The following is a 26,022-nucleotide window of genomic DNA, read 5'->3' on the forward strand; positions in this document are numbered from 1 at the left end:
CTAGTTGTCTGCCACATCTATTCATCTCCGCCCCCTGCCTTTTATCCCCAGAGCTGGGGCTTCGCTAGCAGCAGTGGCTCTTCCGTCCCAAGGATCAGCCCATAGATTTCCACTGCTCTCCTCTCCTCTGCCTTCTGTGCATTCGTGCATCAGGCACTGGACCCAGCTGTTCCTCCTCTTCCTCATCAGCCACCTCCAGACCTGGGGGCTGTTGACTCTCCATCTGAGGGCTGATGGACGACCTAGGCTCTGCCTCTGTCTTCCTCTCTCTTCCAGATCCATTTCCTCTTCCCCCTTGGAGCTCTCAGGGTGCCTTGATGCTGATCCTGACTGCCACATTTCCTCCTCATCTGATTTGGCTGCTAGAGGGGCCGGCGGCCAACAGGCCACAACAGCTGCAACAGAATGAAATGTGAATGGCAAAAATTAAAATAATTTTTATTTATTTAAAATAATTAAATAGAATTGTTAAATTGTCTCCCAGTGATTTGTCTCATGGTGCGTTGGCCATGGTAAGTTGTCCGCAGTAAGTTGGCTGTGTCAAGTTGTCCCATTCCCACCTTATTAACTGCAGTGATTCGCTTAACAAGAAAGGATGGAAAATGGGGCAGAACTCACTTATGCAATGCATTGCTTAGCACCATAATTTTTTTGGCTCAATTGTAGTTGCAAGTCAAGGGCTACCTATGTAGAACATTTTTGTTGTTATCAGAAGTAAGGCCACCAAGGAAGAATGCAATTAAATTTGAAATAGATGTAGCATGCAAGATTTTTTTTTATTTTTTTTTTGGAGTATTTGAGTTAAAGTAACCCCAGCTCAGTTAGAGGTCAGAAATGAACTTTTAGGTAAAATGTAGCATGTCTTCCTTTCACCGTTGCCTTTTATGCAGCTTCAAAACATGTCAAAATAAGCCCCTGCAAAGGAATTTGAAAGAAATGTCAGTTTTTGTTCCTTATGTAAATGGAATGGAGTGTTTTATAGCAGGTTTAAGGTTTTTATAACTCTGAAGTTGTTAACAGCCAGCTGGTTTGTATCTGTTTTTTATGGTTATTCCTGTCATAGGCAGCCTCCACAATTTTTAATTATATTTTCAGTATGTCTTTTCCCTCCTCTTGAATCTCATAGCCACCCTTTTATTTAGATTTTTCCCTCCTGGGAAAAGCGATTCAGTCTTCAGCAATATGATTGTACACTTACTTTTTGTGACTTGGATCTCAAAATTAGGGGTTGATATTGCAATAGAGAAATTGAGATCTGGGCTCTTCACTGAATAAACTTGGGATGCAGTATATTTAGTACCAATAATTGTCACCCTCTTGCTGAAAAAAATAATAGCCAATTTTCAAATTTTATTGATTTTTGTCATGAAAATTAAGTTTTGCTACTCAGTTCAGGCTGTTAGTTCTGTCCAAGTTCTGTTTCGGGGAAATTTGATTACACGGCAACTTTTCATTTATCTCCAGCACATTATTTATAATGCAATTAATATCATAAGGTTCTAGAATAATCAGGAAGTTGTTGCTGTGTGGCAAAGTGGCAAGATTTACAATATTCGGGTAATTTGATGAAACATAATCCTAATCCACCTGTAAATAAAAACATGGAAAGTGCAGGTTTTGCTTTGTTATTAACTAAGCTGTATTAACTAGTTTGGCTTGCATACAAAGGATGTGTTTTATTAATTGATAAAATATTTTATTACCCAGATTTTTTTTCCACTCGTGTCAGAAGCACTGAGGTGCTTCTGGGTTGAAAGCATTAGCTGATAACATCACCATTGCTCTGGAGACACCTGGTTGGGGGCTCCATTCATGTCTCCAGCAGGAGCTGGAATAAAGGACAAGAGCTCAACCTCAACTGAGGCAACTCTCGGATCTCGAACGTGGACTTGTTAGCCTGCCCAGCATTGATTGAGCCACCATGTTCCTAACCCAGAAATGGACCCTTTGAAATGACACTTTGGCAACCAAACTAATACTTCTATAAGCAGGGGTGGGATTCAAATTTCTTAACAACCAGTTCTCTGGGCGTGGCCCAATTTGTGGGTGTGGCTTGGTGGTCACGTGACTGACTGGGTGTGGCTTGTATGTAAATATTGTAAATATTTATGTACTGTAAATATTCATTTTTTTATTAAAAAAAGAGCAACTTTTACCCAAAATCAGGCAAAGCAGGCAGGCAGATTGAGTTGCTCCCAGAATCGCAGGTACATTCAGAGATCTATCTTTCTGCAATCTGCTACCTGAGTCTGCACTGAAAAATAGAAGCTAGGAAGGTTCAGCTCTGCTTTTAGATTAGCTAGAAAGCAAGAAATCCAATGATTTCCTGCTTTCTAGCTAACCTAAATCTCCCAGCACAGCTGATAATCAGAACAGCTGATGATCGGGGGAAAAAAGGAAAAATAGCAACTTAGCAGGCAAGTTGGATGGCATGCATGCCATGTAAGGAGTGACTGGGCAGGGAGGGGAGGGGCAGGACCAGCCAATGGTGCAATTTGCTGGTTCTCCAAACTGCGCAGAATCATATCAACTGGTTCTATAGAACCGGTGCGACCAGATCGAATCCCACCTCTGTCTATAAGTATCCTATGAATTCGTTAATGGAAGATCTTCAAGTAATATGAGGCCTCTTCATTCCAATTTTTGTTAATGTATAGGACCAAAAATGCTCTTTCAGGAAAAAAAACATTCTGTGGAAACACAGGAGTAGTGTGCTTTTCCGAAAGCTCGGTAAAAATGGAAATTGCTTAGGATCTTAGTAAATGAGTTCTATTGATTAGTTCCAACAGATCCTGTAAAGAAAGGATACATGGCAACCATAGCCACAATTGAACATGATGAAATACCTATGGAGTTTAAGCATACTTAGTCAATGGTCTCCTCTCATGTCCTTTGAAAATGACATTTCCACAGAGCACAAAACAGACAATATTTGTTTCAGCCATACCGTTAAAGCATTGATTTGTGTAACACAATTTCATTACTTGAACGGCCTAAAATCAATATAGGATTATTTTCAACCTTAATATCTACAGACATTATGGCTCCAAAGACTACTTGTAGTATGCTGTATTGTAAAATATGTTGTTTGCTGATAAAGGTTAAGAAGTCTTTGTTTCTACTTATTTATGTTTATGTTTGACAGAATTAGGCTAAAGACTTAAAACAGTTCTGTGTTTGTTTTGCTTAAGCCCCAGGATAACAATATTCAATCTATTGACTTGGAGGGAATTGTAGAGAAATGTGCTTAGACTACTTCTGAAAAAATCCTGAGATTTGAAAACTTGAGGTCAATTGTCCCAAAGATACTTTTTCAAGAGGCAATTGGATTTTCTTGTTTTTCTTTGAAGATGTTTCACTTCTCAGCCAAGAAGCTTCTTCAGCTCTGACTGCATGGTGGGGAATGGAAGGATTTATATTCCATGCAGACAGCTGGCCACTTGCATTCTTGAATACATTTGAACAAGAAAGTCCAGTTGCCTCTTGAAAAAGCACCTTTGGGACAGCCATGACTTGTGGATGACTGAGAATCTCCATAGACCTGAGGTCAATTGATTTGTTTTGCTTTAAAAGAAATAGTCTGTTAAATGTTTGTTTGTTACCAGAGATGAGAAACAGTTGATAAACACATTGCCATCACATACATCTGTATTAAGTTTTCAGGCTCTATGGGTTTATATTTCCTTCTGAAAGCTCTCCTGTCCAAAAGTTCCCCAAAATTTGTATTTTATTATGACAAATGTTAGAGAAAGCAGGAACTATAGTTGTATACATTGGGGACAATATTTATGGAGTTTAAGCACACTTAGTCATTGGTTTCCTCTGGTGTCCTTCGAAGATGTCCTTTGAACTATACCTTATCCCAAAGAGGAGGTATGTAATATAATTTTTCCTTCTTCAATCAGCTTTCCTTGATGAAAGAAGATACAATCATGGGTCAGACCTTGGACAGAACTTTGAGAACTTCACGGAGAACAGTTCAAAATAGAGTAGTGGCTATATTATGTATCTTATCAATGAGGTAATCCAATGTTTATCTATTCGAGGTGAGAAAATAGAGAAGTGGGGATTTATCAAAAGGTGAAGAACTTTAGAAATGATTCCATACCTATGAATCCAGAATAAGGAGGAGCAGGAAAGGCATGTTATGGACCATGTCAACTAAAGAATTTTGACTGCGGGTTCTAGGATTTCATAGAATAACAGAATTGGAAGGGACCTTGGAGGTCATCTAGTCCAACCCCCTGCTCGAGCAGGAGAGAACCTTCTCTGCCATTGCCTTCCCTATGGGACATCTTGCCTCCTGAAGTGAGTCTGGCTCTCACTTTTTAGTCTTCCAGAAGATCATTAAGACTAGCAAAGCAATCCAGTAATGATACGCACGCAACCCTGAGAGGCTGAATGGTCATTGGTGGTTTGAGAGGCTCTCTCTCTCTATATATATATAATTTGGTCTATTTCTGGAAGGATTTCATTGTCTTTTTACTTGTACACAGTCACTTAGATTAGATAGGTGGTATATGAATTGGGTCTATCAATCAATAATGGAGCCAGTGCTTTTCCTATGGCAATCTATGAAGGCAAAAGTTGGGTTTTGAAAAAGCAGGAGAGCTACTCTCTTTTGAACATTGATGTGGGAGAACACTCTTGAGAAAGAAGCCAAGAAAACAAACAGATAGATCACAGAACAAATACATCCTCGTGGCACAAATGTCTATAGGCTCAAAATATCATGCCTTCTGCAAAGAAAGATTTAGCTTTCTTGAGAAGGCTATACAGCTGAGAAAGTTGGAAAGAAAGAGAAGAAGGGAACAACACCCAAGTGGATGGATTCCTTTTAAAGAGACAATTGCTAAATTATCAGAAGTTCTAACTCAGGAACCGATCTTTTTTTTTAGTAGCTAAGAGTAAACTCTGAGTTTATGGCACATATCAGAAAAGCAGAAATGTCAAAATTAGATGAAAGATAGGGATTTATCAATATTCCACTTTATCAAATGTATACAAACAGTTGTTTTATAGCTTCCTAGTCTGACATTTGTTCCAACATACTCTTCTCTCTCCAATGGACACTTTAATTCAGTGTGTTTATCATGTTTCAGCTTCTTGCTCCCAATTATGAGTTGTTAATAGTGCAGGGAACAAATTGCATAATTAATGCACAGCAGGGAAAAAAGGCAGTGGAAAAACAAAACATATTGTTTAATCATACACAGATAAGTTTGGGCTGTTCTTTAATTACTTCTTCTTTAGTTACACAGTAAGTTTGATGAGAAAATAAGGAAAGCTTTGTAACAGGTGAAATTCTTACGTCATCCAAGATTCTGTCAAAATTCCAGAAACCAGAGAGCCAACTGGAAGTGGCATAGCCAAATGTTTGGTTTAGAGGCAAGCTGCCAAAATAATTGTTTGCTTTTTAAGTCAAGAAGGGAAATGTTCTTGGAAATGGTGAAGGTACTGAATTAAGAGACCAGAGATTTCAAGGTTGAAATCTACTTCCTCTTTAGTAAAATCTACTTCCATTGTGTGTCTACTTACTGCCAAAGCTTATTACCACTATTCTGTTCATTTATTAAGAATTGTGTTGTCTACATTCAGTGAGAAATGTTGTCTATGTAGGACTAAACCCATGGATCAGCAGAAAAGAATGTGCATACAGTGTTTTTCATCAGTTTAGAAGTGGTGCTTCAGAAGAAGGAATAGCAGGAACACAGTATTATTCTGTGACTCATTAAAGCAGCTGTGTCTCTTTGCAAGACTGCACAGCTGCAGAAATTCATCCCACTTTCTGGGAGAGGATTTGGAGGCAGCAAAGAAGTGCTAGAGGAGGACAGGTGAGCTGGGAAAATAAGTTTTTTTTTTTTTTTAAGATCACGAACATTTTCACCTTCTGGCAAACTGCATTTCTGCAGTTATTCGAATTTGTTTTGTGCATTGTTTTAAGATCGCCTCACAATCAGGAGGCTGTGAGTTTGACTCTTAGTAGAGGCAGATATTTCTCTCTCTGGGCACAATGAGAAATTGTGAACAAAGCTCTGCATTGGTGACAGGAAGGGCATCCGGCCAGTAAACACTCTACTCCATTCCGTTGCCCAAACTCCACCCCGCAAGAGATTATGGGGTCATTAAAAGAAGAAGATGATTGTTTTAAGATGAGTGACATCAAGGATTGAAACTTCCGGGCTGAATGAGAAAGAGAGGCATTCTCTCCTCATTCTATGGCAGAGGAAGGACAGTGCTCTGAGAAGGGGGAAGCTTTGCTTTGTAATAACAAGGGCATCGTGATTTCATGGATGCTCTAAATGCAAATAGCAATGCTCTATGGTTGAGTGGACTTCAATTTCCTCTGGAGTAGCTTCAGAGTGTCTTGACGCTGCAGCCTTCTGCCACGGAGAAGGAAAGGGGGAAGCAGTTTTCTCCAACTTGGACTCCTTCCAGATGTGAGGATTTCAATTCCTAGAATCTTTTAGCAAAAGAGAGCTAGTGACTGGATAATTCCAGTGGTGGCAGGTTAGGAAAGCTGAGATAGAGTTGCATGTAAGGACCCATATTCTGAAGGTTATTCATTTTAAGTCATACAATAGAAATACCATTTCTTTTTTTCTTTTGTAGCACTGTCACTGTGCAGACAGAGTGCCCAATACTAAAATGTATAAAAGAGGCACCTGAAATGCCTCCATAAATTAAAACACAACTGTAAATTTCACACTACGTATTGGGTGAATTTATTCACTCAAGAATTTAAAATGCAGCTATAAAATTCACATTAGCTCCTGAAAATAACTTAGGGCAGTTGTTCTCAACCTGTGGTGTGCAGAGCCTCAATGCTATCACAGGGGGTGTCTATGGATATTCTCAGTCATCCAGGTCCTGGTGGTCCCAAAGGTGCTTTTCCAAGAGGCAAGTGGACTTTTTGGTTTTTCTTTGAAGACATTTCACTTCTCATCCAAGAAGTTTCTTCAGCTCTGACTGGATGGTGGGGAGTGGAAGGATTTATACTCCTTGCAGACAGATGGTCATTTGTATTCTTTTAGAGAGTCATTGAAGCCACTTGGAGGCTCACCTGCATCACCTGAGTAGTACAAATGGGTGTGGAGTGGCTTCAATGACTCCAAAAGAATACAAATGACCAGTTGTCTGCAAGGAGTATAAATCCTTCCATTCACCATCATCCAGTCACAGCTGAAGAAGCTTCTTGGATGAGAAGCGAAATGTCTTCAAAGACAAAACAGAAAGTCCAGTTGCCTCTTGACATCAAAAACATTATGATTTAAATCTTGATTTAAATCTTGTGTGTGTGTGGGGTGTGTGTGTGCTAGCCATGGTCCATGCCCACAAAAGATATTTAAAGTAGTGAAGAAAAGATTGAGAACCACTAGCCTAAAAGGAAAGACTTCAGAATTTTCTGGACTTCCTGAAAAGAGGACCATGTCTTCCCACTATGAGAGCTACCACACTGAAGACTTGCTTCCTAGTCTGCGTTGTCCTCACTTCTTGCCAAGGTGGGACCATGAACAGACTCTCTCTAGAAGTCTACAAAAGGAGAACGAAGTCATATTAGTTGAGGGAGTTCTTTATGTATCTCTGTGCTGTGCCCACAAAGGGGTTGAAATGAAATAACCTCTACTGTGAACCACAAACAGCCTGGTGATAAATGGATTTTATCCCAAGCACAAGCTGGGTTTTCTCTGCTGACCTTCTGGCCATTCTGTGGTATACTACTTTCTGAGGAAACCCAACATAAACCTATTGCAGTAGGTATGTGGCAGAAAAGGGCAAGGATCACCACTGTTAAATAATCACAAAAGGCAAAAAAAAATCACTTTTGTTTATTGATGAAGCATTGGTAATTTATTTAAAGAGGCATCCAACTGAATTAAATGAGGATAAGTTTCAAAAGAATACACATTTTTGGACAGATTTTGGAGAGATATCTGGTGCTTCCTGTCTCTTTCCAAGACAAAAAAAAAATGTCTGTGAAGAATTTCCTCTTAAATCTTCTTTCCATGTCAGATGATCAGTGTTGATGTACAATTTAAAATAGATCAGGACACAAAATTCCATATTTACAGCAGGCTGATTTTCCCCTTCTGCAAAGATTTATTTCCTGCACCTCTTTGTCTCTTTTAAAGTATGTGTTTTTTCTTAATATAAAGAATGCTTTGTCTTCTAAGGTTTGTGGGGGATGGAATTTGAATTTTTTTTTTTAAAAAAAAATCTGCTTTAAAAGTCACACGTGGTTGCAATTTAAGAATTTTTTTTAACCTCCTTGTCCGTAACAGTTGAAAGAAACATTCAGTGAAAGTTTATTAACTAAACTAGACTGATGCCTGAGGCTATAAAGATTCATTTATTATCAATTTCTTGACTGTTTTTCTTCTTCTGTTTTTGGGTTAAACTCCCAGTGTAAGATAATACCTCACAAAATTAAACCTTTGACCTTCTCTAGAGTTAAGTCGCCTTTGATTAGATAAAGTAACAATTTATAGCCTACCTTGTGCATCTGGCGAAATGAATAATGCAGCAGCTTGAAAAATGACCGAAGAACCTATTGCTTGAGAAGACAGGGCTGCTTAGATTAGAGAGAGGACAGTGTTAATTGAATTGTTTTGATTTGGTATGCACATCTGTAAGACCTCAGAAAATGCATTCCTTGTTTGTTCTATATCACATTGCTGCATTTTGAGAACACTTCCCTTTCATTTCATCTTGGGTAGCATCTCGTGACTGCATGTGGCAATGTTACCCAAAAGTAATTCTGATTTTAGTGAAATTTATTTTTATTTATGCAAAGTCTGGCATGAATAACATCTGGAAGAGTCAAAGTAAAACGCAGATAAGCTAACTCAGTAATTTTTCCAATAGCGACTGACGGTTGAAAAACTTAAACTCTGAAAAAGGAAGGTAGGAGAAGGGTGGGCACCTTTGAACTATGGGAATGGAGGTGACTATTACGCATCCTATGCAGAGGTGGTATTCAGCCGGTTCTGACCAGTTCTGGAAAACCAGTAGCAGAAATGTTGAGTAGTTTGGAGAACCAGCAAATCCCACCTCTGACTGGAGATTTTACAGTATCCTTCCCCTGCAACGCCCACCAAGCCACACCCACAGAACCAGTAGTAAATTTTTTTGAATCCCACCACTGGGTTGAGGCCTCATTTAGACTAGAGTGTGTGTCTGTTTGTGTGTGTTTGTTTGGTTGTCAGTGAGTGTCTGGCTGAAGTTGTGACTTGACCTGAGGTGGAAGACTTGAAAGATTCTTGAATTGAGTTATAATCCAAGTTCACTTCTACTCTTACAAGACTCTTTAAAAAGACTTTTCTGCACGAGTCATTGGAAGGGAAGGCTCCTTCAGAACCACAATTATTGAGCAAGATTTTACTTTTGGATGTTTTTCTTTGTGAATAGAATTATGGGACAAGATTAATTGCACACCGTAAGAGCTTTACATGAAGAGCTGTGTGTGATAACATTAAACTTCTAAGTCTGTCACATGGGGGGAAAGCTGTTAGGTTTAATGAATAAATGTAATGCCTAAAATGCCTCAGCTAATTTTTTTTTAATTCTGTTGCTAGCGATCTTTATTGAAGAAAAAAAAAACCACACACAATATTTTATATTTTATCTGTCGGTTGGGTTAGTAGCAATTTTGTATTCCTTCGCCTTGCTAATCTTCTGGTTCCACAGAAGTAAACAATAGATTTCATAAATTAAAAATTATGTGCTCCAGAACATGCATCTAAAAATTAAAAACAAAACAAAAACACAAGGCTGTAAACATTTATGACTGAGACAAACTAGATTGTTCAAACATTGCCATGATGCATCCTGGATAGCAATATGGCAGCAATATCAGTTAGAATGCAAACAAGGTTTTTAAATGATGCGGCTCTTCCATTTCAGCTGGAGAATCTACTCTATACCATCTGCCTATCAGATGGTTAGGAAGCAGGGTTGCGTATTAATGCCACATGCTGCCTTCTCCTTCTAATGGTTAGATTCATATTGCTAATGGCATCGTCGATGAAATTTGTGTGACGCTGGAGTGATGAGATATTTATAAAGTGGCTTGTTTCACTGAATAATCAGCAGGAAAAATGCTAGACGTAAACAGATTATCAATTTCGGGATATTAATGATAACTGCAATAGGCTTTCTTCACCGTTATTTACATCACCTCCCACACCAATACCTCTCAAACTATTTTTTTTTTAAAAGTGGGGAGGGATTTCAAATTCCCTTTGCAAATAACTTCTTTTTTTTGGGGGGGAGGGCAAATTCTGAATGCGATATAGTAAGCCCCATGATGAAATTCATTCGTTTATTTAATTTGTCTCCTTGATTATTATTATTATTATTATTATTATTATTATTATTATTATTATTATTATTATTATTATTATTATTATTATTATTATTATTATTATTTTACAAATGCTTCAGAGTGGTGAACCTATTCAACACACTTTTCCTCCTATTTTCCCCACAACAACAACTTGAGGTAAATAGTGAGATTTAGACCTAGGGGCAAATGAGTGGCGTGGTGGCTACTAGGAAGGTTCCCACTAGGAAGGTTGAGAGTTCAATCCTAGGTAGTGGCAGATGTTTTTCTATTAGGGCACAAAGAGAAAATATCTGCTGTGAACTCTGCATAGGAAGGGCAGCCGAGGAGGAAACACTTAGCTCCAATCAGTTGCCCCAACTTTACCCATAAAAAGGGAGACATAGGGGCAAATAGCTGGGATAATGAGATTGTCTTCCCTCTTCCTTTCTTGAAAAAAATCGCATAAATATTTCATCTCATGCACTTCTTGATGGACTGTTCTACACTAACTATATAGTATCTCCAGCTTCTGAATTTTGCAAATTATTGTTTTCAGTTATAATATTATCATAGCCTCTATTATCCCGATCCTTTTTCAGAGGTAGGTTGAGTGTGAGCTGGGGACTCTGGGCATTGTAGTTCTTTTTAATTTTTTCTGAATTTTGGAGGGGGGCTTCTGAGGGTTTTGCTTATTTTATAAAATTATGTTAAAGTTTACATTGCATGTGAATTCTAATGTATTTCAGTGTTCCTGATTTCTAGCAGCTGGAGAAAAAGAGCAATTTTAGATGGTATGTCACAGACCTTAATATTGGAATAAGAGAAATGGGAAAAGGACAGAACCTAAACAAATGGACTATCTTATACATGACATAGTTTACAATGAACAAACGAATCCTTTTCTTTCATTTCCTGGTTTAGTCTAGGATATATATCTTTTGAACGTGGCATTCAGAACAGTGTCTACTATTTGTCAGGTAAAAACACAAAGGCCCAAATCAAGTTTTAATTCAGTGAAATTAGAGATAAGTAATCTATTTTATCCTAAGTAAAAATGACCATCTTTGGTCTCCATGATTTCAACTGGTAGATTCTAAGCAGGATTGGAGCTGATTGACTAAAAAACACAGGAGGCCATTTTACATACCTTATTTGGCCATGAAATCCTTGAGAAGTTTGCTGTCACTTCCAGAGGATGATTTTTTCCTCTGTCCTTTTCTGCCTTAAGAACTTGATCACAATTTCCCAGAAAGAAGGTGATGTCAAAGGGAGAGCGGATAGAAGTTGTGATTTCATGGTTGTTATTCCCCTTTCGTTGTAGGTCTGACAGCTGCGGCTGCTGCTGCGGCTGCGGCCACCAATGCTGCCATCGCAGAAGCAATGAAGGTGAAAAAAATTAAATTAGAAGCAATGTCAAATTACCATCCCAATAATAACCAGCACGCAGCAGAGTCTGAAAACGGGGACCTAAATTCTGCTGTGGGTAAGTTTTTGATCTAAAAGACACAATTAATTTTGTTTCTACCTGGAAACTGCTTATGGACTTTGTTCCCGAGATGGAAAAAAAAAATGAATTTTTGATTTTGAGTTTTACCGATTAGATAGGTTCATTGTAAAAAAAGCAAAAGTTGAGATTTTATGCTATTACCTTCTTCTACTGCACCAATGCTTTTCTTTTCCTGTCCTCCTTTACCCTACATTTTTCTCTCTTCCCCTTTTCCTCCCTTGTTTAATTTTTTCTTTTTTACTTCTTTATTTGATATTTTGATCAACTAATACAAATTTCGAAAGCAGAAGTTTCTGATTGGAAAGAGAATTGTTGCAAAAAATCCTTGCTTTTAAAAAAGCAGGAGAAATTACAGCTTAATTTCTTCTTCTTTGTTTTCCTTTCAGCCTGTTTTTTTTTTTAACACTGTTATTTTTCCAAGTTATTTTACTTTCATATTAACACACTCTAAATATACTACCTGAAAATGCACTGTTCAGTAAAGCTGTCAGGACATCCATCCATCCTATGGAAATAATCAACAGTTTACTTATTTCCAGGGTAACATTTTTAAAAATGTTGGATTCATTGTTCCTGTTAACAAATTGAGTTAAACCGGACCAGCTAAAATATAGAATTCAGATTCTGTTTTTAGAAGACAAAATTCTGCCTATTTAAATCCCAGGTCAGCTGAACAAGTCCTGCCTACCTAAATGCTCCAGGTTGACTGAACAAAATTCAATTAGTGGCTATTTTGATCATATGGGCACCTAAAATTATGTTGTTGTTTTTTCCCTCTCTGTGTTTCATATTTGGAACTTTTGACAACATTTTCAGTCTCCAAAGTTGAGGGATTCACAAGATGTGGCTTCTCCATGCAGTTAATTTTTCTTTTCTTAAATATTCCTTTAATGACCACTGACTTTATTTCTTTCTAATGGCTGCTTTCTGCTCTCTGAGGTAAATTAGTGAGTGAACTGAAAGCTGAATTTGAATCCTCTTAACTGCTGTTCAAGGCAGAGGTTGCATAGACTTAAACCAGACATGACAATCTAATATATACTTTTTCTATTCTGCAAATTTTTGAGGTTATTCTTAAGGGTGACAGCTTGACAACTTTTTTGTTCTGGATCTCCCTGTACATATTTATTATTTAACTCCTACCCAGGAACAAAAGGAGCACATATGCCCATGTCAGCAGATTTCAAGCATTTTTTCCCCTCTTTACTGTTAATATTTCAGCCATAGAAAATGCTACAGGTCGACTGAACAAAATTGCCATAGCATACCTAGCCTTGGGGATGGGTGAAGGAACAAGGACAACTAACAACAATCCCCAAAAAATATTTAAACATGAGGGAAAAGGTGAGAAAGGAAATCTAAGATGTTTAGTTCAACTTTCTTTAATCAATGGAGAAGTGAAAAGCAGTGAATTGTTTTTTTTCTAACCTGCAAAATAAAAACAGTTGTTTAAAACACATATTGTGGAGAACTGTTAGAGAGTATTTGGATTCTAATAGAGACCAAAATCATATTATTAAGTACAGTAATTTTCTTTCTCAATAAGTATTTTATGTTTTGTGGGATATGGAGAGATGCTGGGGGAATATGCATGGGATGAATGTGGTTCTTGCTGTATAGGTGTAGGATTGAAAAGAGGTGCTATGTCCCATATGCAGAGAAGAGCCACAAAGATGGTTAGGGGGCTGGAGGCTAAAAGAATGGAGAATGAGGAACGGAATATGTCTAGTCTAATGAAAAGAAGGACTAGGAGTGACATGATAGCAGTGTTCAGTATTTGAGGGGCTGCCACAAAAAAGAGGGGTTGAACCTTTTCTCCAAAGCACCTGAAGGCAGGACAAGAAACAATGGATGGAAAGTAATCAAGGGTAGAACTAACCTAGAACTGAGGAGTGATCTCGTGACAGTTAGAACAATTAATCAGTGGAACAACTTGCCTGCAGAAATTATAGGTATTCTATCACTGGAGGTTTTTAAGAAGAGATTGGACAGCCATTTGTCCAGAATATTATAGAGTCTCCTGCTTGTCCAGGGGGTTGGACTAGAAGACCTCTAAGGTCCTTACAGCTCTGTATTTTGTAATGTGGGAACCGGCATGAAATATCTTCCATCTGCTTTGTAAGCAAGTCCTGGCTATCTAGTAGGTATGAAAAAAGGAGAATTGTTTGCTTCACTAGGAGAAAAAAAAAACATAGAGTAGCCACAGTCACGTATGTGCACTGTACACTTATGTACAATATTATGTACGCTGAGAGCATACGCACAGAAGACAAATTCTTTCCAATCCAATCACACTTGGCCAATAAAGAATTATATCATAATCTATTAGTAGTTTAGAGGAGAATGCCTCTTTAGGCATTGATATGTCTTACAATAGCATGTCTTTGTCAAAAGTTGTGCAGCCTGGTAGTAATTCCTATATTGAGTTTCACAGAACTGACTCTCTGATAAGTATTCTAAACTGGGTGTGACCTTCTAATCTTGTTACAAAGCTGTAGCCAAAAAAAAAAAAAAAGGCCTGATATCTCACAAAGTCTCTTTTTGAGCAAGATCACCAACACGAAGGATGCCAAACATCACACAAGGTGCCAGAAAAGTCTTGTCAGTTTTTAGCTTTATTAAATGGGATCCCATGGGATGATACTTCCTTTTCCCAAGGTTTCGCCATCCTGCATGGTTCCAGTGATTTTCTAGAAGGAAGGCAAAGCTCTGGTGTTTACTCCTGGTCAAATTCCAGTCTTGATTGAGTTGTTGGACAGAGAGCCTACTGAGAGACTTAAAAAGGATAAAACTGAATGAGCATAGATTGATATCTTTTTTGGTGGTGGGTGGGGATACCTCTATTCAAAATTTAGTTGAATTCATTGAGATTTACTTCAGGGACAGATATAAAGCCTCTATCCCTGCTTGGAGATGTCCTTAGAAAGGCTATTTCTGTAAACGTTCTTTTCCAAGGGAGGAAACTTCCATTCTAGCTTTTCAGTTCATCAGAAGGCATCACTTAGTTGACCTTGGCCGGCCCTCAGGAGGTAAAGCAGGGTTGGCTCTGGTTTGTATTTGAGTGGGAGACTCATTTTAACCCTGTAGACCTGAGTGGGAGGTTGTAAAAAGCACTTTAAGCCTTAGTAGCACAGTGGATAGAAGGCAGAACTGCAGGCTACTTCTGATGTCTGCTGGCTGCCTGCAATCTGGTAGTTCAAATCTCACCAGGCTCAAATTGACTCAGCCTTCTAACCTTCTGAGGTGGATAAAATGAGGACCCAGATTGTTGGGGGCAATATGTTGACTCTGTAAAACCGCTTAGAGAGGGCTGTAAAGCACTGTGAAGTGGCATATTCTGTAAATCTAAGTGCTATTGCTATTAAGAAAAAATAAGCAATGAATCTCTTCTGTACCTTGGCCAAGAAAACAGTGTAATGGTCACCAGGAGTAGAGCACAACTTGAAGGAAACTTCATATTGCATATCTTCATGCTGTATGTCTATGGAGATTATCGGTCATCTAGGTAATGATAGCAGTGTTCCAATATTTGAGGGGCTGCCACAGAGAGGAAAGGGTCAAGCTATTTTCCAAGGCACCTGAGGGCCAGACAAGGAATGATGGATGGAAACTGAACAAGGAGAGATTCAACCTGGAAATAAGAACAGTGAGAACAATCAACCAATGGAACAGAAGTTGCCTTCAGAAGTTGTGGAGGCTTTCAAGAAGAGACAGAACTACCATCTGTCAAAAATGGTATACAGTCTCCTGCTTGGGTGGGTGGGGTTGGACTAGATGACCTACAAGGTTCCTTCCAACTCTGTTAATTTCTATCTAATCTGTATCAATATCATGGTTGTCCCAAAGCTGCTTTTTCAAGAGGCAACTGGACTTTATGGTGCCAGAAAATACAGTTGCCTCTTGAAAAAGCACTTTTGAGTCTTCGTGCTTTAAACTTCTCAAAGTCCATTCACTCTACCTACTTAAACTACACCATAGTTTCTATTAGAGTGTCTTGCATTATTTTATATTCTTTTACAACTGGTATAATGAGGGCATTCCTATAAGCATGATATGGTTATATGGCTGTCCCATTCCTCCAGTAGCCCTGAGAATAAATTATAATAATAGTCCTCAAGTCAACTTTGAGTTACTCTTGTCATTGTAAGCATCAATCAGTAAATGGGTCTTTTGCCAGAATGAGGATGTTCAACTGCTTTAAGCAGCTTCCACAGATGCTGTGTGAATTCTTTTCTGTCTCCTGAAACCATTTTTTTTTTGGCGTTAGAATCTGAAGTCTTGCCAACTGTATTATGCAAATAGTAATGGGAACCTAGAAGTATATCATACATTTTGGTTCAGTGTTGGAAAACACCCAGGGGTGGGTTTCTTCCAGTTCGCACCGATTCGCTAGAACCAGTTGTTAACATTCTAAGCAGTTCGGAGAACCGGTTGTTAGAAGAAATCACTGGCCTAATCCTGTAAGGAAGGCAGGAAGGAAACATTCTGGTGTTGCTTACAGAAACTGCCTCTCCGTTAACCCTTATTACATTCTTGGCAGGACTAGACTTCCTGTCTCTGGAACTTTTCTGGAGGTTTTTTCCCCTCCTTTGCTGGTACTTTGCTTGTGTGGAGTGACCATTCAAAGTTACAATGGCACTGAAAAAAGTGACTTATGACCTTTTTTCACACTTAAGACTGTTGCAGCATCCCCACAGTCATTAGAGGCCAGGCAAGGAGAAGCGTGCCTCAATGTAAGTGATATCGAGTTGGCCACACCCAGCCAATAACATGACCACCAAGCCACGTCCACCCAGTTACATGACCACCAAGTCACGCCCACCAACTAAGCCACACCCACAGAACCAGTTGTTAAAAAATTTGTATCCCACCCCTGGAAACATCTTCTTATAGTAAGTTCAGCTCAACAGTGGAACATGTTCAGATGGAAATAGAAATCCAGCTGTTGTTGAAGTCCGGTTTTCCTTATGAAAGACTACATGAAGGGTAGAACTGGAATGGTGGAAGAATTGTGGGTCTAGAGCCATCTCAAAGCTTGATACCTTTGAACTTTGCAGAAAGTCCACCAGTTGTGCAGACCGAAGCTTCCATTGCTAAGCGTGTGGCTGTTAAATGAGTTGCACCCAATTTTATTACTGTTTCTTTGCTGCAGGTCTTAAGTGAACCACACTTAACCACAAATCCAGCTTCCCCCATTGACTTTGCTTGTCAGAAGCTGGCTGGCAATGCTCACAATGGCAGTCATGAGAGCCAAGGATGCTGCAACCCTTGTAAAAGCACATGCCAATCACCAGGTGCCCAAATTTTGTCCACCTGCAACAGTCTTAAATATGAAGACCAGTCCTACATCAATTTCTTTCAACACCGTCATAATTTTGAATTCAAGGACTACCAGAATGCTTCTGACATCTTTCTTCATCTATAAACATCCTGGAGGGAAATTTGCCCCCTCCTAAAGGTCTGAACAGAAAACTGGTATCGGAGTTCTGAAATTAAAAAAAAAGAAATTAAAACACTATTGTTGAATCAGGAATGGAAACAAAAATAGCAAAGTACAGCCCATCTTGTGCCTTCCTTCAATGTTACTTTCCTCTGCGTGATTCTGAAAACCCTTTAAGGCAGGGGTCACCAACCTTTTGGACCTCAGGGACCACCAAACTCATCATTTTGAATCCCGTGGAGTAGAGACCCTGGGAAAATCCCCCAAAAAACATCTGCAGGAAAATCCCCCACCCCATTTTCCTACCGATCGATCATTCTTTATTTAGGATTGCAGGATACTGTCTCCAGCTCCATTCTCAGGGGGAGAGAGAGAGAGAGAGACTTTTGGCTGCATGCAAGGAAAGCAGCAGAAGGCGCAGAAGTCTTTCTTTCTCTCCCCCAAACTCCATCAGAAAGGAAACTTTGTGAGACTTGTTGTGCCGGCACAAACTTTTGGAGAAGGAGGCCTCACAGGGTCCCATTTCTGGTGGAGTTTGGGGAGAGATAAAGAAAGACTTTTGCTACTTTCCTTGCGTGCAGCCAAAAAGAAAGAAAGAAGAAAAAAGTGGAAAGAAGCAGCCCAGTGGCCAGGAAAGGCATGTGGGGTGCGTGGGGCAAGTTCCCCCCTCCGCCCTTTCCCCCCTCCCCTCACTACCTCGTGTTGTGCGCAATGCAAGCAACGCAAGCCTTGTGTTCCCACGGGCCATGTGGGTGGCACAGCCTTGTGTTCCCATGCAGCCTAATTAATTGCATTGATTGCTTTGGGGGGGGTGTCATTTCTCTGCAGACCACCCAAATTTTCATGTGGACCACCAGTGGTCCCCGGCCCACCAGTTGGCGACCACTGCTTTAAGGACCATGAAACCTGTTAGAAATAAAATTCCTCCAGTCTTTGATGAAAGTTGGATGAAATTTGGTTCCCCCCCAAAAACCGAAGAAGAAGATACTTCTGGGAGCCAGGAAGTCTGTATAGTGACATATTTAGGAAGAGGGGATAGAGACATCTCCAGATATTTTGGGCTGCTTCAAATTAATCATTCAAGATTCCTAATTGTCAACTTCTCTCTTGGGCTCCTTTGCCCATTCACTTGCTCCGTGCTGTGTGATTTTCAACAGTTTTGACAAACTTCTGAGGTTAGCAGAGCAGTGAGAAAATCACCAGTGACCTTCTGTATGGCTGAAGGTGGATTTAAACCCCTGTCCCTTTGGGAGCCTTTTAACTACTTCAGTATTCTGGCTCTCTATAGCAATGTATTGAATTTGTTATCTCTTAATAAAGGTGCTCTAAAAATAATAAAAACCTTGGTCTAAATGGCGTAATTGCCAATAATAACTGATCTTTCATATGCATTTCTCTAATGCATGGAAGCTCTGAAGGCACAGCACGGCAAAATATATGACTATAATACTTGCTCTCTCCTTTCCACAATTCATTGGATTCTTTTTAGTTTAATATTTATTTGCTAAGATGAGATGCTCGCCTATATGATGATAAACAGTCTGGTCCTGGCATCTGAAGGTGACCTGTCATTTCATATGGACAAATCTCCTGCTTACTGAAATGTACAAAATAAATCATTAAAGCAGGCAGGTGCTCATTCCCACTTTTAAATCACCATAGATTTATGATTTGAATTAATGCTTCATTTGGTCATAGAAATAGATGCAGAGACAGATGATATGCAGCAGAGTAGCTTCCATACTGTAGCCTTCTTCATATTGATTACTCAGATGTCTCTGCAATATCTTGTTTATATCAGGCACGGCCCTGTGACAGCTTGGCTGATACCAGCAGCCCTGCAGATAAGAAGGAAAAATATCTAGGATTCTTTTTAGTGGCAACTTCTCCCCACAGCACCGAGTAGAGATAAATTATTTTAGTTCAATGGTTTAAAGTCAAACCTAGCCAAGGCAGCATTGGAAACTCTCACGTCCATACGATTCAATTCAAGTCAATTCAGTTTGTTACAGTCATGGAACAGAGACCAGAACAAATTAAAAAAAAAATACACAAAAAGTGAATATCCAATTAAACATTCTAGAATATAATAACCAAACAGAACAGAACTGAACACATAACAGATAAATGATTCAATTCAGCTCAATTCAGTTGGTTACAGTCATAGAACAGAGACCAGAACAAATAAAAACCACACAAAAAAGTAAATATCCAATTAAAAATTCTAGAATAAAATAACACATAACAGGTAAATGATTCCATTCAAGTCAATTCAGTTGATTACAGTCATGGACCAGAGACCAGAACAAAATAAAAACACCCAGTCAATACCCAGTTGAAAAATTCTAGAATAAAATAACACATAAACAGATACAGTCTAGGATAAAATCCGGCTTGTCAATTACACCTGGTCTAACTATACTAAAATTACAATCCAGAAACTGTGAGGCCCATAGTTAGTTGGGAAAGCAATAAGCTGTGCGAAGGGTTTGCCATTTTGTATAAAATGAAGATGGTGGATTAGACATGTATTTCCGATGAATTCCCAGTGCTGCTGTGAAGAATCTGGCCACCTGCGCTGTAGTTATGGACTGTTCGTCCATGCATATGAGACAACTCATTTATGTAATAACTATTACATGCATAAGATTGCATGTAATTATTGATACAGGTAGCTCTTCACTTACAACAGTTCATTTAGTGACTATTCAAAGTTACAAGAGCACTGAGAACTTATGACCATGTTTCACAGTTTCAACCTTTGTAGCATCCTTATGATCAGGTGATCAGAATTCAGGTGCTCGGCAATAGGTTCATACTTATGACCATTCCTGTGTCCCAAGGACATGCAATTTGCAACCTTTTGACAAGCAAAGTCAATGTGGGAAGCCGGATTCAGTCAACAACCAGGTGATTGACTTATCCACTGCAATGATTCACTTAACGAATGTGGCAGGAAAGGTCGTAGAATGGAACAAAGCTCATTGAATGAATGTCTCACTTAACAACACAAATTCACGGGCTCAGTTGTGGTCGTAAGTCAAGGAGTACCTGTATAATCAAATCCTTATATGCAGAAGAGACATCAAAACTTTAAAGACTTTTAAACAAAGACCTCCCTTTTAAATTTCCAATAAAGGACTTGGTATCTGCAATTAACTGTTCAATGTAAAAACATGACTGCGATAACATCTTTTAACATCATCTCCTTTTAACAACCGCATAATCTCTTGCGGAGTGGAGTCTGGGCAACTGAATGGAGCTAGCAGGGTGTTTACTGGCCGGATGCCCCTCCTGTCACCAATGCGGAGTTTTGTTCAGCAGATATATTCTCAGTGTGCCCACAAGGAGAAATATCTCCTCTACCTAGGATCGAACCCCCAGCCTCCTCTAGGCCACTCCACCACTCAGGATTGTGATAACCCTGTGTCTAAATTTAAAATAAGATGAAGGCCAAGTGTGGTTATTGTATTTTGCAAGACGCACTAACTCCACAGGCATGGGCACACAACCACCCGTTTTCAATATAGTCTGTGCCAACCACGTTTAGTTGATCCATGGACCTATGTAGGCAGGGCTAAGAAAATCTCCAGAACCTCCATCTTGAACCTTCTAGTGGAGGTGGCTTCCTCAGAGCTGTCAATGCCCTAAGAACTTGGCCATTTTGATTATTAAGCAGAACTCTCATAGAGGTTCATTCCTTGAAATTGCTGTCAAAATGAATAATTTTATGCTGCTGCCAGCAGCAGTCTCTACATCTGGATCAATATAAAATGAAGGCAATGGGATTCCTTGAGGGAAAAAAAAAGTAAGAATGCATCAGTTGCATGGATTCCTCTTCTAGGAAGTTCCAGAGGGTTTCAGAATTCTGTTTATCCTCATTTGTTGACACTGATGTTCCACCCTCAGGGAGAAGATATTATGCTAATCACAGCCAATACCTATGTAAGAGTGCAATTCTCTTTAAAAGAAAGAAAGAAAGGAAGAAAGAAAGAAAGAAAGAAAGAAAGAAAGGAAGGAAGGAAGGAAGGAAGGAAGGAAGGAAGGAAGGAAGGAAGGAAGGAAGGAGGGAGGGAGGGAAGGAAGGAAGGAAGGAAGGAAGGAAGGAAGGAAGGAAGGAAGGAAGGAAGGAAGGAAGGAAGGAAGGAAGGAAGGAAGGAAAAAGAGGGAGGGAGGGAGGGAAGGAGGGAGGGAGGAAGGAAGGAAGGAAGGAAGGAAGGAAGGAAGGAAGGAAGGAAGGAAGGAAGGAAGGAAGGAAGGAAAAAGAGGGAGGGAGGGAGGGAAGGAAGGAGGGAGGAAGGAAGGAAGGAAGGAAAAAGAGGGAGGGAGGGAGGGAGGGAGGAAGGAAGGAAGGAAGGAAGGAAGGAAGGAAGGAAGGAAGGAAGGAAAAAGAGGGAGGGAGGGAGGGAGGGAGGAAGGAAGGAAGGAAGGAAGGAAGGAAAAAGAGGGAGGGAGGGAGGAAAGAGGGAGGGAGGGAGGGAGGGAGGGAGGGAGGGAGGGAGGAAGGAAGGAAGGAAGGAAGGAAGGAAGGAAGGAAGGAAGGAAGGAAGGAAGGAAGGAAGGAAGGAAGGAAGGAGCAGTGCATCAAAGAACAGGCCAGGACAGTTTAGGAAAATTTTCTAGCTCTCTCACCACACAAATTTTGGTAAAAAATAATCTGTTTCCATAATATACTTTCTAAAAATAAAAAGTAAGTTGAACTTGATATTGCTTTCTTATGAATATTTCTGAGATGATTTTTCCCCCAGTATGATTATTTTCATTAAGGAAAAGTTTCTCTTGTCATTGTTTTTTTTTTTTTTTTTTTTTTATGATTCATTATTATTTGATAGGCAGACTTTTGGGGAAATCACAAAGTGTTGTCCCAAATAAAACATGATTAAAGCATCAGAAAGAAGGATTGAATTCCATCACCACCTCCCAAAGTTCTATAACATATCTAAACCAGCACAAGAACTTATGGTAAGACAACCACAGTCGGCGTGGACTATACCGAACAGAAATTTTGTAAGACCAGCCAGTTCCATAATTTAGAACCACAGTTGAAAAAATCCTGACCTAATCAATCTTACCAGCAAATGCATGAGCAGGACATGAAGCTGATATTCACAAGGAACAAGATCCCACGGATCAAGATAGCAAGAGTGCTTTCATTTTGACATGCAGATATCAGAGGAGGCATTCTATCTGATACTTATTGAGTCCTGATCTTCCATTAACTAATTAGAATCCTATCTTTTAAGGCAGGTTCAAGGAAGCCCTAAATTTTACACATTAGAACAGTCAAGTTTAAATATTACATAGGAAGCTATTCAGAAATATTACATAGGAACCTATTCGGAAAGGCAGGTTTAAAGTAGACAATCTCTGACATTGGAATCACATCAGTGGTGGGATTCAAAAATTTTTTTACTACCAGTTCTGTAGGTGTGGCTTGGTGGGCGTGACAGGGGAAGGATACTGCAAAATCCCCCTTCCCTCCCCACCCCATTATATTGCTTTCCAGCTCTGTTCTCTTGTGCAGGGCAACCAAAGAAGACCCAGCCAATCAGCTGGGACTTGGGAGGCAGAGAATAGATGGGGGCAGGGCCAGTCAGAGGTGGTATTTGCCGGTTCTCCGAACTACTCAAAATTTCTGCTACCGGTTCTCCAGAACTGGTCAGAACCTGCTGAATACCACCTCTGAATCACATGTGGATTGGAAATGGTTTCAGTAGATTCTAACAAAATCATCTTGAGCCTTTCCTCTCCCTTCTGTTCCCCCAAGAAATATATTTCTGTCTGCTGGCATCCTTCTTAAATTTCATCTTTCCAGAAAAGTACAATTGTCAGTTTGATATACAGTATGTGGCCATTAAGTGATGTTGTAGAACACATGATGTTGGGAAAGTCTTTTCCTTTAAATCCAGTTTTTACTCATGGACCAGGCTAACTGAGTCTAGAATCTAGACTGGGTCGGATCCAAATAATCAGTTTTCTCCCAGACTACCTTAACTAGAGTCCCTGCCATCTTTTCCAACATCCATGCCACAGAGGGAAGGCTGAAGGCTGAATTACTTTCCAAATTCTTTTTCAGGAAGACCACATTTCTGGAAGGAAACATCGATGGTTTCAATCCTAAACATCCCTAACATTTCGTAATTCCCAAATGAACTCTATTTAACTTGTTCACTTCCTCAAGGTAAACAAGCAGAAAACTCTCAGATGTAACATGATCAGGTAGTAGTGAGTCTCAGCTACATGTATTCTGTATCCCTTAAAGCAATAACATTCGTGCAAACAAAGAAGATTTTATCCAGGGCAAAACTGTAGCAATGGGCAACATTTGTGTACATAGAAAAGAATAGAGTAGAGTAGAGTAGAGTAGAGTAGAGTAGAGTAGAATAGAATAGAATAGAATAGAATAGAATAGAATAGAATAGAATAGAATAGAATAGAATAGAATAGAATAGAATAGAGTGTGATTGGACACACAAGGAATTTGTCTTGGTGTAAATACTCTCAGTATACATAAAGAAAAGATACATTCATCAAGAGTCAAGAATCATAAGGTACAACACTTAATGATAGTCATGGGGTACAATCAGCAATCAAATCATACTAGGAAACAGTCAATATAAATCGTAAGGATACAAGCAACAAAGTTACAGTCATACAGACACAAGTGGGAAGGGATGGGTGATAAGGAGTGATGAGAAGGTTAATAGTAATAGTAGTGCATAGTCAATGATCTCATGATGTCCTAAAAGGAAGTAGGAATGGATTTTAAAAAATGTTTTAGGAAAAGACATTGTCTCTCTGTCTGCCTGTCTAAAGACCTAACAGAGCTTATTCTTTCTTTCTTTCTTTTTTCCCCTTTCCTGCTGGAACAAGCATAAAATCACACTGCTGATGGTCAGTGATTTGTTACTAAATTTCCATGCCCTGGGGAACTGTTTGAGACACAAAAGGGTTTTGTGAACTAGATGCAGACTGATCCTTGATCCTTTCCCTGTGGAGAATGCCCTATTTCCAGCATTCTGGGGCCTGTCTTTGTACTGGTGACAGAGATATAGGCTTTCTCTTCTGTCATCAGCGCCACCAAGTAAGCGTGCAGATGGATTCTTACCTTTTTTTTAACTGCTCCCAGCAAGTCATCTGCCATCTGTGCTTCGGCATTAACCCCTCCTTCCTTGCCCTTCATTGCCCAAAAAACCATGGGACCTTGGAAGTTCTACAGTTTTCTTCAGAAGGATAGTGTAGATTTTAACTGATAAACAGAGTTGGAAGGGACCTTGTAGGTCATCTAGTCCAACCCCCCCCCCAAGCAGGAGACCCTACGCCATTTCCAATAAATGGCAGTCCAATCTCTTCTTGAAGGCCTCCAGTGATAAAGCTCCCGCAACTTCCGAAGGCAACTTCTGTTCCATTGGTTGATTGTTCTCTTCTTATTTCTAGGTTGAATCTCTCCTTGATCAATTTCCATCCGTTATTCCTTGTCTGGCCTTTGTGTGCTTTGGAAAATAGGTTGACCCCTTCCTCTCTGTGGCAGCCCCTCAAATATTGGAAGACTGCTATCATGTCTCCCCTGGTCCTTCTCTTCACTAGACTAGCCATGCCCGGTTCCTGTAAACATTCTTCATATGTTTTAGTCTCCAGTCCCCTAATCATCCTGGTTGCTTTTCTCTGCACTCTTTCTAGAGTCTCAACATCTTTTTTTTATAGTGTGATGACCAAAACTGGATGCAGTACTCTAGATGTGGTCTTACTAAGGCTTTGTAGAGTGGTATTCGTATTTCACTTGATCTTGATTGCATCCCTCTATTAATGCAACTTAGGATTGCATTGGCTTTTTGGGCTGCCGCCGCACAATGCTGGCTCATATTTAACTGGTTGTCCACTAAGAATAGATGACCTGCTCCTTTCACCACCCTTGAAGGATACTATGGTTCTGGTAGAACTCTGAATGAGGACTACAGGAAAATCATGAGAGAGAGAGGGAGAGAGAGAGAGGGAGAGGGAGAGAGAGAAAGAGAGAGGGAGAGAGAGATGGAGTGTTCTCCAGATATATCTGCTTTCTGGTGTGGAAGGTTGAGAAGATTCTCAGGTATCCAGATCATGGTTGTCCCAAAGCTGCTTTTTCAAAAGGCAAGTAAACTTCGTTTTTGCTTGATGATGTTTCACTTCTCATCCAAGAACTGAACTGAATGAAGAAGCTTCTTAGAAGCCATGAACTGAAGAACCTTCTTGGATGAGAAGTGAAACATCTTCAAGGAAAAACAAAGTCCAACTTCCTTTTGAAAACGCACCTTGGATACATCCTCCATTTTTTTAGGACTAACATGAACAGATATTGATCTATCTTGATTTCTCTAGCCACAGATCACCTTTGACCGAATACCAAGCCAGTTTCAAGTTGCTTCTTGAAATGGACTGTTAAAGAGAGGGAGATGACCTTTGATGGAGATAGACAAGACCCACTATCAAAGTAACGACAAAGCAAAACAAAAAAACAACAACAACCCTACCTTAATTTCTGATCTGGTCTACCTGGTGGGGTTGATAGACTATTTGTCAGCCTTGGAAGCCACTTTTTACTTGGAAGCTTCGAGGCTGCCACATTCAGTGCCTGGGAATTTGGGAGGGGGGATTTCATAGTGAGGGTAGAAGATTAGATACAACAAAATTCTTTCTCAGAGAGTCAAGGACATGTTGCCCTGCACCCAGAGAAGAGTGACTGTTGGGCAGAGGTGGTATTCAGCAGGTTCTGAC

General features: G+C 39.7%; 1 protein-coding gene across 3 annotated transcripts in view; it reads left to right on the top strand.

The window, feature by feature from the left end:
* The window catches only part of DACH1 (dachshund family transcription factor 1), a 353,275-nt gene that overhangs the window by 166,336 nt on the left and 160,917 nt on the right, over positions 1–26,022 (top strand). Inside the window, exons 3-4 of one of the 3 annotated variants that reach the window (XM_087967432.1) lie at positions 11,646–11,807; positions 13,053–13,175. The exons of 1 other annotated variant lie outside the window; for it this stretch is intronic. In XM_087967432.1, the coding sequence (XP_087823558.1) occupies positions 11,646–11,807; positions 13,053–13,175 (285 nt within the window). The remainder of the gene's footprint in view (positions 1–11,645; positions 11,808–13,052; positions 13,176–26,022) is intronic. One more of the 3 variants, XM_087967433.1, reaches the window with a different exon arrangement.

The sequence above is a fragment of the Notechis scutatus genome, chromosome 5, assembly GCF_049901735.1.
Source record: "Notechis scutatus isolate UNSWTSFEM ecotype Mainland chromosome 5, rNotScu1.2, whole genome shotgun sequence".
Classification (NCBI taxonomy): Eukaryota; Metazoa; Chordata; class Lepidosauria; order Squamata; family Elapidae; genus Notechis; species Notechis scutatus.